Source organism: Ctenocephalides felis, unplaced genomic scaffold (assembly GCF_003426905.1).
Source record: "Ctenocephalides felis isolate EL2017-DRISC unplaced genomic scaffold, ASM342690v1 CF-g0.4_SCAFFOLD_01886, whole genome shotgun sequence".
NCBI classification, from domain to species: domain Eukaryota; kingdom Metazoa; phylum Arthropoda; class Insecta; order Siphonaptera; family Pulicidae; genus Ctenocephalides; species Ctenocephalides felis.
The window spans coordinates 185,565,195-185,579,489 of NW_020538040.1; the positions used below are offsets into that span (position 1 = coordinate 185,565,195).

The following is a 14,295-nucleotide window of genomic DNA, read 5'->3' on the forward strand; positions in this document are numbered from 1 at the left end:
TCTTTGTGGTTCGAAAAAATAGATTATCCCTTTCAAAAATCATGTATAAAATGGACTAAAAATAATCACATAAGTCAGTAACTTCACAATACTCCAACATTTCATATAAAACATGATGTATAAATACGCTGGGCCGCACTTTTGTTTTAAGCAATAATATTGTATAGAGTATAAGAATGTTAACATTTTGTTATTAACTTCAAAACAACTTTGTTTTCATTTCTAATGCCTATCCTGATATTCATCTTCCTTAGATCCTACACAATCTTCATTAACATACAAAAAATAACAATTTAAATACTTCTGGTACTAATTTTTAGAATTATCGACACAGTATCCGATAAACTTCAGTTTTTATAAGACACATCCATTATGAAACGCAATTTTACACAATTTTTATTTTTATTCAAACAGCCATTGGAATTTAAGGGTCCTGTAATTTAAGCTGCTGTAATGAATTCATTCAATTACGTCGCTTTTTCAGAAGTCAGCCCAACAGTAGTTAGGAACAATCCCTATTTGATTAATTTATTATTACAATTTCTGCAATCCTGATGAATTGTTTTATTGACACAGCAATATTGGGTGAGGGTTAATTATAATTGGAACCATGTTGCTATCTATTTCTACAAGTGAAAACCGATGAAACTACTGCTTGGCATCAGGCTGTCCGAGAGCGAACCATTTGTATTCAATATATGTATTTCTATATTTTTAAATATTACTTATTTAAAAGTTTCTCAACTTGTACATTTAGAATCGAAATATTTTAAATAAAAATAACCATCAACGTTATGAAAATTCAATAATTTATGAAAAATGCGGATTTAACAGAAGTGGTATGACAATTTTGCAGTAATACATACAAAAAAATACATAACTAATGATGTATGGCATCGTGCCTTAAAACAAATTGCTAGAACTTCCCGTACCATAATGAAAAATTCGAGAAATATTAAATATTTTCAAATATTTTTTGAACCATTTAAATCGGTTGATCCGTGCGTCTGAAAACGTAGACGAAAATTTGTATCCATACATACATACACACACACATCCAATTTTTCTGAGGTATGCCAAGAGGCGTCGGCGACGGCCTCGCAAAGTGTTAATTATTTAAAATTTGGGTAATTTTTGTCACTATTGGATTGGAAATTAATCTCATTTATTGATACATTAGTTTGACCATAATTTGACTAATATAGTTCAATGATTTTTTTGACCAATTTTGGTCAAAATGATAACCATCAATTACCGGTAACGGTTTACTCTCTTATATAAATTTGCTATGTAGTTTTGTTTTTTATTATATTTCAAATAATTTTGCAAAAACGCATTGAAATATTTTATTTTCACTACTTCAACTGTGCATTTATGCTTAAGTGTCTTTGATGAAAAATATAATTGAAAACTATAAAAAAATGAAACATTAATATCTGAAACATTCTTTTCATATATATTGTGAATAAGTTCGCAAAATACTGCTATAGAATTTTGAACATAAAGATTAATATAAAAAGTTTAAATATATTATTGTGTGCAACATTTAAACAAATATAAATAAATAGTTATGATTAGAACTTAACACCTCCTACCCGCGAATTTCGAAGTTTATATGAAGCGGCGGCATACGAGTCGAAAGGTTTAATAATATTTTGTATTTGAATAAAATGTTTTCTCTAAGTATAGGTAAGTAAGATTATTAACAAGAAAAAACATAAATTGAAAATATGCTAATCATATTGTAAGTGTTCATGTTTAGATCGAAACATTGATACTATCATCGAAAAGATTTTTAAAATCAGTTATTATTAAATATGCAACAAAAATTAATAAAGTAATTTCAGACTATTAAATAAATTGCGTTAAGAATGGAATGGTTGTATGGAATATAACTAAAGCAGATGACAATGTTACATTTTTAAAATAACGTTTTAAATTTTGCCGCGCGCATGTTGCTCCACGTCGTGTTGAAAAATCGAACTGAAACTATTTTTTCCAATAAACGATTTGTAAATGACGTGAGGAAGGAAGAAAATTTTTTTAATTAATTTTTTGCGATTTGTTACTAAAATTGACGATGTAGCAATATTATTTAGTGATACATATATATATTTATTAGCTTACGTACAGCAGTTCTGATCACATGTAGATGTATTTAAACATGTGTATATACATGTGTATATATTTAAATATATATATATATATATATATATATATATATATATATATATATCTAAACTTTCCTAAATTAAGGAGGGTTATTTCTACTTACCGACTTGTCTTTCGGCCGGGCGTCCCATTACATATATTTATATAAATTTTTCAACACTTTTGTAGGAATATATTACATTTGGTTGAAATATTTAACATAGATGTGTTGCAGGATATACATTGAATGGACAAAAGCTAGTTGAATTTTCTGCATCTAGGGATGGCGACAGAGTGCCAGGTCAAAAGCTTCGAGTTAAAACTGCTGCGCTTTGGGTTCGTATAGACTTCAAATCATCTATCCCGAACAAAGTTCGACGTTTAGTAGGAGATAAAAACTTAACATTATGGGTATTTCAAATCAATCGATCTGGATTCAATTCCACCCACCTTAGCTGCAAGGTAAATTTAACTTTCAGTTCAATTTGCTTCAATTATATACTGGCTGTATGATTGTTCTTTACTTTTAGGAGTTTGATGAACAGACCCAAATGAGTGCTTCATTATCAATCAAGATGTCTCAGCTTGGTTGGCAGAAACTTGATGTAACTGGAACGGTTCGAAAATGGTATTCTGAGGGAGAAACAAGCAAGCTTCGTTTGTTAATAGATTGCTCTGGTTGCAGTGATTTTGTAAAAGTGTATTTGTTTAAAGATTATGGAGAGAAAACAGTAGAAACTGGAACAACAGGACATAATAGCCCTGTTGTTGTAGATCCTAATAGACCATTTTTGATAATCCACACAGACCCAGAAGTGGGTAAACGAGTTAGGAGGAGAGCATTAGACTGTTCTGGTGCCTTGAAAGGACAGTGTTGTAAGCAGCGTTTTTATGTTAGTTTTCAAGCTCTAGGATGGGATGACTGGATAATAGCTCCTCATGGCTACTTTGCTAATTATTGCCGAGGAGATTGTGGTGGAACACATCGCACTCCAGATACTTATTTAAATTATTATACTCATGTAATTGAGGAATATAGAAAAATGGATAAGTTTAGTGGTATGCAACCGTGTTGTGCACCTTTGAAATTTTCGAGTATGTCACTTATTTATTTTGGACCAGACTCTAATATTATTAAGCGTGATTTACCAAAAATGGTTGTTGATGAATGTGGTTGCCCTTAGTGTATTCAAATAAAACAATATTGAATCCCGAGCTGTGCTATTTTGTAAATGTTGAATAATTAATTTATAGAAGCTATTTCCTATTATGAAAACTTATTAATTTGCATTTATAAGCATCAAGTTTTTGCAATAAACTCCTATTATAATTTCAAATTAGTTGTAATATAAGCTAGTCAAGTTTTCAGTACAAATATAAATCTCACACATTAGTTATAATCAATTTTCATACATTACTTAGTTATAATCCAGTTTAGTACCATAAGTTTAAAATCTGTATGCTGAACTTAAATTTGCTGATGATTAAATATAGTTAACAGAATGTTTATATTTGTAAAATATAAATAATGTACACTTGAATTTATCAACTAAGTATTTTATATAGTATTGTAAAATTGTCCTCTCTTACAAATTAAGACTCCCTTCAGATATTAATTTATACAATTTGTATATAATATATTTGCCTTTAATACTAACGTAATAAATATTTCCAAAAATTTATTTATTTATTATTATTTTTATATATATTATAAAAAGATTAAACCATTTAAACACAGTTATGATAAGAATCAATGAGATATCTCAAGTGTTTGAACATGCAAAGATTAAAAATGCACTATTTTTCAAAAATCTCAATATTTTATTTGTTTTGAGGATTTAAATGTCATTTTAGCGGGTATTTTTATTTAATGAACTTGGCAACACTGCAATGGATACTTGTGTAACTAGTGGCGGGTGGCGGTAGTGCGAGTGCGACCGACAAGTTCATAGTGACATACGATAGTAGTATTTTATAGTTGAATACGGAGAGAATACGGTTTTGAAGTTAATATTTTTCATAATGGCTTTGAGCCAAACAAGTGTGGTAAGTTGTTAATAAAAAAAGTATATTAAAACTTTAAGAAAGTGATTCAACAGTTTGCCGTTGTTCCTGACAACTCATCTATTTGTAGTGAACTATATATATTGCTAATGATATTAAAAATGGAAACTGATTTATACAAATTTGCTTAAACGATACATCTTAAACTATGTGATACATCGGTTTTTATATCTTTTCATAATTGTTTTTCCTCGTGTATTTGTAATTATTGCGAACATCAAATAGTGATTGAGTGTCGTTTGTATTTCAGCAAAAGCTATATACCACTGTAATTGAAGATGTTATTAATGGTGTGCGTGAATGTTTTCTGGATGAAGGTGTAGATGAACAAGTCCTCCAGGAATTGAAACAAGTATGGGAGACGAAGTTACAAGCTAGTAAAGCTATAGAAGTTATACCCGATCCTCCAGAAGTACGACCTCCACCTATTGTTGTAAACAATCAAAAGGTAATGACACTAGAAATACTTTTTGTGCTTGATATGACCTAAGGCTTTATTTTTAGAACAATGGTAATAGACTCGGAGCTACGAAAAAGGAATTTGCACCTGTAAATCAACAGTTAGTTCCAAATCAGCAAGCTTCACAACCGCAAACTACAGCCCAACCACCCCAAAAACCTCCAGTAAATCAACCAACCCCACCGGCATCAGTAGCAAGTCTAGATCCAACAAAATTGGTTCCTATACAAGTAAGTTAAATAAAATGTTTTTATATTTTATATTTTAATGATAAACCTTGTTTTAGATAACATTGCCAGCCCAACCAGGAATAGAAAATTCACAGCCCAGAGTATTATCAATTCAGGTCCCAGCATCAGCTTTACAAACTAATCAATTAACCCAAGTCCTAACTGGTCCTTTGATCACTGCAACGATGGGTCTTCCACCACATCTAGCTAGCAGTCTTTTACAGCAGCATGTGAATGCAGCGCTCCAAGGCCAAGCACTTGCTATGAGAAGTAAAGCTTCTCACTAAATCTCTAGTACCTTGTACTGCATATTAATGGGGAACTTGCAGGCATTTTTTATTGCTGTGGTTATCATTTGGTTGGTATGATCAGATGGGTGAAAATAATATTAATAGAAGATATATTTTATGGAGGATATATTTCTCAGTTTTATAATTTAGTTCTTATATTTGGATTTTAGTATGCATGTATGTGTAATGAAATGAAATTGATCAAAAGTGTGTTGTATTAACAATTACTAAGTGAATGGCAGCAACTTACGGTGCATAATATATGATGTCAGGAATTCCATGCAAGTTCCCCATTGTGCAAATTGACAAATCGTTTTTTCACAAAAGTGTAGTTGATTAAATATACATGTATGTACATGTGTATGTATTAAAAGGTTAATTATATTGAAATTGTTGGTAAATCTTTCTCAGATGCTGTGGCCGCAAGTCAGAAGCCTGTAGTGTCTCAAGTAGATGGAGCAAATGATTCATCTGATGATGATTTGAGTGATGCTTCTGATGATAATATTGAAAATATGTCAGATGAGGACAATGATCGAGATGATGGATTGGATGAAGGTGATAATCCAGGACCTGAAGAAGAACCTCTGAATAGTGGTGATGATGTTACTGATGAAGACACTGGTGATATGTTTGATACAGATAATGTAGTAGTTTGTCAATATGATAAGGTAATTTGATTTCACCTTTATTGGTTTTACTTAATATATTTGAAATAGATAATATTAATTTGAAATCAGTCATAATTCTAATTTGCTATACCAAAATGTGTATGTTAACATTAAAAATAACCAATTACTTTCATTTTTTCAGATAACGAGATGTCGAAATAAATGGAAATTTTATTTGAAGGATGGTATAATGAATTTAAATGGCAAAGATTTTGTCTTCCAAAGATCTAATGGTGATGCTGAGTGGTGAACTTAAAAGTTTGTAATATAGTATTTGCAATGTATTTTGAAACAGAAACTATTTATGTAATCATCGTACTTTTAGGTTGTGTAATATAAGTCCATTTTTGTAAATCAAGGTGTATGTATTTGATCTTGAGTGTTTTTGTTCACACTGCTATATTTTGACTTTAACTTGAAAACATGTCTTTCTGTTGTGCCATTGAAAGCTTGCAATAATGTTGAAATGAGTATTTTTTATTTTATATACAGACAATTTTTTTTTATACATGAATGTAGTTAATTCAGCGATTATGTTTACAGATTGATGTAATAGTAAATGTTAATATAGTTCTTTATTATTGAAGTTAATTTTTTTTTACTTCACGTTTCTGAATAAAGTGTCAGTTCACTTTGTTTCTCCAGAGAAAATTATTAATAAAACTGCTAACAAACAATGAAACCTTTTAGATTGTTTGAAAATCAAGTTTTCTTTTTCATTTATTATATTATAGTTATTAGATATCTGACAGAAAAAATTATACCGTATGTCGTAATATATCAATGAAATGGGTAAGTTTTACTTCACTTTTCATTAGCGTCTCCAAGATAGAGAGACATCAATTATACGTTCTGCAATAAGATAATATTGATATATAAATAAACATTCATCTGCTATTTTCTTTTTATTCATTTTTTATCTTTACAATATTGTTCTGTTGGCTATAGTGGTTTAACATTGATCCACATTGATTAAGCAAAATGGCCGTTGTTTTATATGTCTTTGCCATTCTATAAGGCAAATAAAGCTAATTGTTTGTGCATATTTCAAATATATAAACATACCGAGATAACGTTGAATAGCTTTATATAAAATAAATTGAAAATGTTTATAGTGCTCTCTTGTGCGTTTGAATAATTATCATTCACTTATTTGTATATATAAATAAAATTCTATACGAATAACATAAACAAGAAAAAACGCGTTCGTGACTAAAATGTAAAAGTACGATGAAATTGAAAATATAAGTATATCTGAAAGTGCATATGATTTATTACTCAATGCAAGTGTATTTACGAATAATATGAAATGTAGAATCTTACTATTTCGGAGAGATGATGCGTTTTAGAATACATTTGACACAATCCAATGTTAGTTTTACAAAATAAGGTGCGTATGCAACTGTTGTTATGAAAAATAAATATTGATAACATTTGATTTGAAAAATAGGTTAGATCCGTCAGTAATACAGTAATGTTGTTTTTTTCTATAATTTTCGTAATTATTCATATTAATTGTAAGTTTTATAACACTTTGTACTAACTTTGTTCAATAATGTTGAACATGTTGTGAGACTATTGTTGATAGCGTTATTGGTATAAGTTTATATTTTGTATTATTGCATTTATATAAGAATTGAATAAATCTTCAAACAATTTCTTACATTAGATGATCTAATACACTGTGTTTATATGCATATTTATTTATTAAAAAAAAGTATTTTCTTGTATGGTTTCAAATATTTGTGCAATACATTAGTAGGAGGCTGTTGTGCATATACTATGACAAGTTTGTTAAATATTTAGCTTATATTTTAAGATGTCACGCGGTTGGAGCAGAGGCAGAGGACAGAGCGTTTCTCTACCATTAGACACCCTATTTAAAGAAAGTGCTAATCGACCATCAGCCTCCAGGTCAGCAGGCACTGTTGGAAAATGGGGTATAACCAGTTTCACATCAATACGGAACACATCTCTTGGTAAAGCATTTATAAATGGATATTATTATAGAGTTGATTATTTTTCAGATTTTTTTAATCAATTTGCAAAAATTTTAGGTGGGATCAGTGGCGGGTGTCTGAATGCTTACGGAAATCAACAGCTACAAAAAAGTGATTACAATAATTCACTTAAGGGTGGTACAAATAGTTGCAACTTTGAACGTTCAAGTGAATTGACACAAAATACAAATACCGCAAACATCCAAACAGTGAAACCAAAAAAATTTTTCAAAAGTAGAAATGTAGTTACTTTAGATGCAACTGAAACTAATAAAGTTAGTAATAATAACAAGTTTTCTTCAAATTCTGCTAATGTAAATTCTCCAACAAAAGTTATTCCAAACAAAAGTAAAACAAACAGAGAAGAAATTCCAAAATTAAAAATATCTTTAGATAAAAGTAAATATAGCAAACACAAATATTTTTCGGCAAAAAATTTAAAAAATGATAGAAAATTAAATGTGAATGTAAACTCAAAATATAGCTCCAGGAATAAAGGAAAGGTTTGTATTTTATTTATTTTAATATTGTATTATAACTTTGTTACTATAAGGTAATTAATTAAATAAAATGCTTATATATGAATCATATTTTATTATACTTTAATATTAATATGAATAGCGATATAAATTTATAGTTAGATATAGTTATTTCAATATAATTATTAGTATTTTATCTTTCCATTTAGATTGTAAATTACTCAGAAGAAAATAGTTGCAGCCCTCCAAATTCACCACCAATTCTAGAAAATATAACACTCCAGCAAGTAGAAAGTTCTCCGATCAGTCCTAAGCGCCAGTTGGAACATCCACCCATTGTCCTACGAATATCTAAGGTAATTTATCTGTAGAATATTTTGCTATAGTGATAAAAGTCTCTAGAGTGTTTAGTTGGAAATAAATATTGCTTTGTTATTTGTTATTCTAATGCTCTGATGACTATCATTAATTTATTATAGGGAACTTCACGCCTCATTAGTACTGACAGTGAAAGTGGGGTTGTTTCACCACAACACACAACATCAGTATCCAGCAATTGCAAAAGCCCTGCTGTGGCAGATGCATTGGAATCCACTAGCACTAGCACTTCTTTTCCTGTGCAAGAAGCCATCAAATTGACAATTAGGACAAAGGATGTGAAACTATGTTCTAGTCGATATGAAAAGACTCATTCTAAGATAGATCCTAATGCTGTCAATAAACATTCCAAAATTGAAAGTGGAGGTGAAAGTTCAAGGGCTGCTAGAGCTTCAAGGCGGAATCAGCAGAAAAATAAAGATGACACTGTGGCAAAGACTGAAAAACGAAAATCATCACCACAGCCAGGAAGTGAAAATTATGAATTATACCGCACTTTAGCTTCACCTGTTGACAAAGAGGAAGAAATAAATGAAAGCAATGTAAATGATTCTCAAGCGTTTTCTAATACACAAAACAGATCCGAAGTTACTGGAAATGATGTCAATTCTGTCGATGTAATGGAACATAATAGTGAAGATGTCAGTGGTATGAGCTCAGTTGATAAAATTATTTCATATTCCAAAAACACAAAGGCAAGGGTAATTGGTCAAAAGCATAAGAATGTTTCTCTTGATAACTCATCCTGTTCATTAGCCAAAAATAAATGTACTGTAGAAGATCAGCCACATGATTTTGGATCTCATGGTGGTGATGATACCAATCATGATGATTTGAATACTGTTACAACAACTGTAAACTATAGTGAAAATGACAAGGTCTCGAATTGGTGCGAACCAAACGAATCAAACAAACCAACCAAACAAGATGCAATTGTTGAACAAAATTCTTCACAAATTGAAAATCCTCCAGAAGCTAATATTTTGAGTGAAACACAACCACCAAGTGTTAAACTCGTTATATCTAAAAAGAAAGGAAGTATTTTCAAAAGTCGAGCATTGGTGAATGATGGAAGCAACTCAAATGGTAAAAAGAGGCATGTTTATCGTCACAAAACTTGGCAATTTGATGAGCAAGTAAGTAAAATATTCTTGTAATATTGTATACATAATAAGCAGTATCATATCTTGTACTGCCCAGAGAATTTGATATTTAATCATTATTTTCAATCTGTAAACATTATGCATGGCAACATAATAGTAATAAATAATATAGCAATGTACATATAACTTCTATTTCAGAAGACAACAGCATCAAATGAAGATACTGCACCTACTTCTTCTTTTGACTTTGATGATGGCAGTGCGGTATTAACTCGAGTGCCACGTATACAACAGAACCTTGATTCCAGTGACTCTGATCCTGTAATGAGTGTCTTATGCCCAAAAGAAGCTAAAGGGGTAAGTTTCCTAACACTACTTAATAAAACAGATTCATTTACATATATATATATATCTTGAATAATGATTATCAGCAAGTCGTCGAAATAAAAGAAGCAAATAAATAGAAATATTTATTTTTAAAATATGTTTTGACACGGATTGTGTGTCATCATTCAGCAATTCTTTGTTGAAACAATGTATGTTTCTTTTATTTCGACAGCTGGCTGAAAATCATTATTCAAGATATGTCTCAATGTCGAACAAAAAAATCTAATATATATGTATATATATATATATATATATATATATATTAGTGTGGTCCTTAAAATGATCCTTTTCGAATTTCCTTGCTCCCAGGGGCTCAAATGGTTCCAAATAGATAAAAAACAATTCTCTGAAAGTTTTAGCTCTTAATATTAACGTTTAGATAGAGCGCAGTTCAATCAAAGTTTGTATGGAAAGAGCATAAATACTTAATTATATAATATAATTTTATTTTAGTACTATACAGTAGTGAGAAATGTAAAAAAGGCTCACCAGATTCAAGAAATAGGTGAAGAACAAGAATTAAATGATGATGTTGAATATATATTAGATGCATTGCAGGTAATTTTTTTTGGTTTATCATTCATATCACTCATAATCTAGTCATTGAATTTATAAATAAATATGACCATATTCACAGGACAATAATCCGATGTCCACTAGATGTTTATCAGCAATTACCCTAGCATCAAAATGTATGACACCAGCATTTCGAATGCATGTAAGGGCACATAATACCGTAACGAAATTCTTTCGTGCTCTTCATGATGCCACCAAAGATCAGGTACTTTTTTGTCTTAGTACTTATCTATTTCATAAAATTTGTATACTTATTCACATTTAATTACAGAGTTTGGGATTATGTACTGCTACAGTTATGTTTGTTTTATCCCAAGATCAGCTAAATATGGATGTTGATCGAAACAGTTTAGAGTTGATGTTGAATTTATTAGAGTCTGATGTCAGCCATCAGCATGCTTTGGATGACTGCGGCTTGAGCTTAGCCCAATTACATAAAAATAAACAAAAAGTTCGTGAATTATGCGAAGAGATTAAATGTCAAGGAAAAGCTGTTCATTTAAATTTAGACAATATTACGGTAATTATAATGAATAATATTTTATTTCATAAATTTATATAGTCAATTGATATTAGGATTATGGTTTTACAGGTTGGACAACTTGCTATGGAAACATTACTGAGTATGACCAGCAAACGTGCAGGAGAATGGTTTAAAGAAGAATTAAGGCAATTGGGAGGTTTAGATCACATTTTAAAAACTGTTTGCGATTGTTGCAGCCAAGTTTCTGGATCTATAGAAGAATGGACTGATCTGTTACTGGATAAATTGAGAAAGATTGAACGGTGTTTGCGTGTTCTAGAAAATGTAATTGAAATGTTTTTGCATGTTACATTTTTGAAAGAGAAATTTGTTTTCATGAGGTTTTTACTTTTTGTCGATGTTTTGTAAAAATAGGCTTAATTGATTTCAAAAATTTCAAAGCCAATTCATGAAACACTAGTTTTCTATTCATATTTAATTTTTAATTAGGTAACTCAACTAAATGAGGAGAACCAGACTTATCTTTTACATTATGGAGATGGCATTGCCGTGCAAACACTTGTGCAGTTATACCAGTTATGTGATAAAATGATACCCCAGCATCCAACTATTAATGATGATAAAGATTGTGCTGGAGTTGTATTCAGAGAAACTTTATTACCTACTTTGAAAGTGCTTATAAATTTAACTCATTCGTTTAATCCTAAATGTAAGTCTTTTGATATATAACAAATATTTTTATAGCATTAACAATATCTTATTTATTTATATTTTTAGCCATTGGCAGTTCTGTTATTGGACAGAAATCTGAAGTAATTGATATTAGCTTGCATTTATTATTGGAAGTGCAAAATTACATTCCGCATCAGAAAAACTTTGAGCTTAGTATTTTGGTAAATACATATACTATAATTATTCTATTATATTTTAACCACACTGTCAGCATAAAAAGTGAAAAATGTTATTTTAGGCATTGCTGCTGCTCATCAATTTAGTGCAATACAACATTGAAAATAAATCTTATTTAATGAATGCGAAATCTGATACTCAAACTGCATGTATATACATTTATGGTAAAAGGGCAGTTGTTGCTTTAACAGAATATTTCTATCGCAGAGAACAGCTGGCCAGGTATTATCCATAATAATGTGATTTATAAATGCAATTCCTAATTAATTGAATGTACATTACTTCAAATGATTGAGTTTCAAAAGTTATTAATACCAATATGAATTTATTTGATATAATTTAGATTAGAGGAACAAACTACTGATGCTATCTTAGATGGTGCTAAAGATGATAGAAGTGAGGATGCCAATAAACCTAAAACGCATGAGGAGTTTATTGAAGAAACAGTTTCTAAATGTAAATGATTTACTTCTGAAAGTTCAAAAGTATTTCAATACCTACTAATGATTATTCCTTTCACAGTGCTGCAAAAGGCTGGATCGCACATGGAGCATACAATGGTTGCATCATATATAGTGCTATTGCTTGGCTATATGATCACAGATTGTCCAGATCATGAATGTGAACTGACTAAAATCTTGCCAAATAATAGTTACTCTACCATGATTCTTGTTCTCACAAAGTATTATAAATTCATGAATTTAACTGGAAGTGTGAGTATTTTTATCTATGGCCCATTTGGCAAAAAGACTATTTACTAATTTATAATTTTTTTTTAGGGTGACACATCAATCGTTAATCATATTACACAAACTGGCATTGTACTGAAATATCTAGAACAGTTAGAAAAAAGATTAATAGATCAAAAACAGAATTCTGTTTCAGGATCTACTGAATCAAATATGTCTGAAATTAGTGATAACCATTAAACATAAATAAAACTTTCTAATATGAGTGTTGAAAGTTTGTATAAATTTAATATATATTTGGAATATTTGCATATTAATTTATTTGAATATTTTAATTATTTTATCTTAATTTTATTTAAAAATTATATAGTTTTTTTTTAAGTTAATAAGGAATATATGTGGGATCTGTCCAGACAAATGTCTCTACGAAAATTTTATTTTCGATAACTTAAATTTTATGCATAAATGCACAAACAAGTGGATGACACAAAGAGAGAAATATTTATATGTGAAATTTGAGCTATAATATTGTACTATATAAATAAACATAAAAAATATAACTTCACAATAGTCTCAAAAATGAAAAATGGTGTTCCACAAGAATAATAAATGGTTGTAATCCGTATATAATTATGTACATGAATGTATTTACATAATTCAAACTCTATAAAATTTTTGGTAATATTTGTGAACTTATTGCTTAAGTTATTACTCTTACAAGGGCTTGTGCAATTTGATCTTCATGTTTAAATTAAAAAACAAAAAACGAATTAAATGAAATAAAAATGCATAAGTCAAATCAATCAGTTCACAATAGGTAATGATAAATGTTATGATGTTTGATATTATGTTAACTTTCTATGTAATATGAAACTTGATAATGTTTCGTTTAAAGTTATATAATTACATACAGAATGAACATGTATCTTGTATATGTTTGTACATAAAGCTGTATATACATACATACAAATATATATGTGTATTTATATATATATATATGTATATATATATATATATATATATATATATATATATATATAATATGCATAATTGTGTATGTATATATGTGTGTGTGTGTGTTTACATAAATATATTAACTGTCTGCATTACGGATTATGACGAATAAGTGTAAATAAAATTGTTATTAATTTTATTCATGAACATGAAGCAGATAAAGTTTCTGCACTTTATTAAATTTATAGATTTAGATATTTTATTTTTTAGTGAATTTTATAGTTTAATAATTTATGTTTTATATAAAAAACTTACAAGACTTTATCTTTTAATTAGTACATTTATGAAACAAATTTTAAAGGTTGAATGAAAATATTATATTTACAAGTTAAACATCATTACTTGTGATGTAAAAAGTTTATTATTTAAAAAAAAGTTTTGTACTATACCAAAATCTGCGATGCAGTATT

General features: G+C 29.3%; 3 protein-coding genes across 3 annotated transcripts; all 3 read left to right on the top strand.

Moving 5' to 3' along the window:
• Positions 1–2,370: 2,370 nt before the first annotated feature.
• LOC113376399 (inhibin beta chain-like) lies at positions 2,371–3,362 on the top strand (the record flags this gene model as incomplete). Its single annotated transcript, XM_026616302.1, has 2 exons — positions 2,371–2,613; positions 2,682–3,362. Coding segments are annotated over 2 exons (897 nt in total), but the record flags the coding sequence as incomplete, so codon positions are not given.
• Positions 3,363–4,075: 713 nt separating this feature from the next.
• Positions 4,076–6,349, top strand: LOC113377033 (transcription initiation factor IIA subunit 1). Its single transcript, XM_026617196.1, has 6 exons — positions 4,076–4,197; positions 4,466–4,663; positions 4,720–4,905; positions 4,962–5,175; positions 5,607–5,866; positions 6,009–6,349. The coding sequence occupies exons 1-6, from the start codon at positions 4,174–4,176 to the stop codon at positions 6,114–6,116; spliced, it is 990 nt and encodes a 329-aa protein (XP_026472981.1). The 5' UTR covers positions 4,076–4,173; the 3' UTR covers positions 6,117–6,349.
• A 640-nt stretch (positions 6,350–6,989) lies between these two features.
• On the top strand, positions 6,990–13,111 carry LOC113376400 (protein wings apart-like). The gene is made up of 16 exons (XM_026616303.1): positions 6,990–7,256; positions 7,686–7,845; positions 7,924–8,369; positions 8,555–8,701; positions 8,825–9,859; positions 10,025–10,183; positions 10,667–10,771; positions 10,851–10,994; positions 11,061–11,309; positions 11,382–11,597; positions 11,763–11,982; positions 12,051–12,166; positions 12,244–12,404; positions 12,526–12,638; positions 12,705–12,895; positions 12,962–13,111. Exons 1-16 carry the CDS (start codon positions 7,236–7,238, stop codon positions 13,109–13,111), a joined length of 3,633 nt encoding a protein of 1,210 aa, XP_026472088.1. The 5' UTR covers positions 6,990–7,235.
• Positions 13,112–14,295: the final 1,184 nt, after the last annotated feature.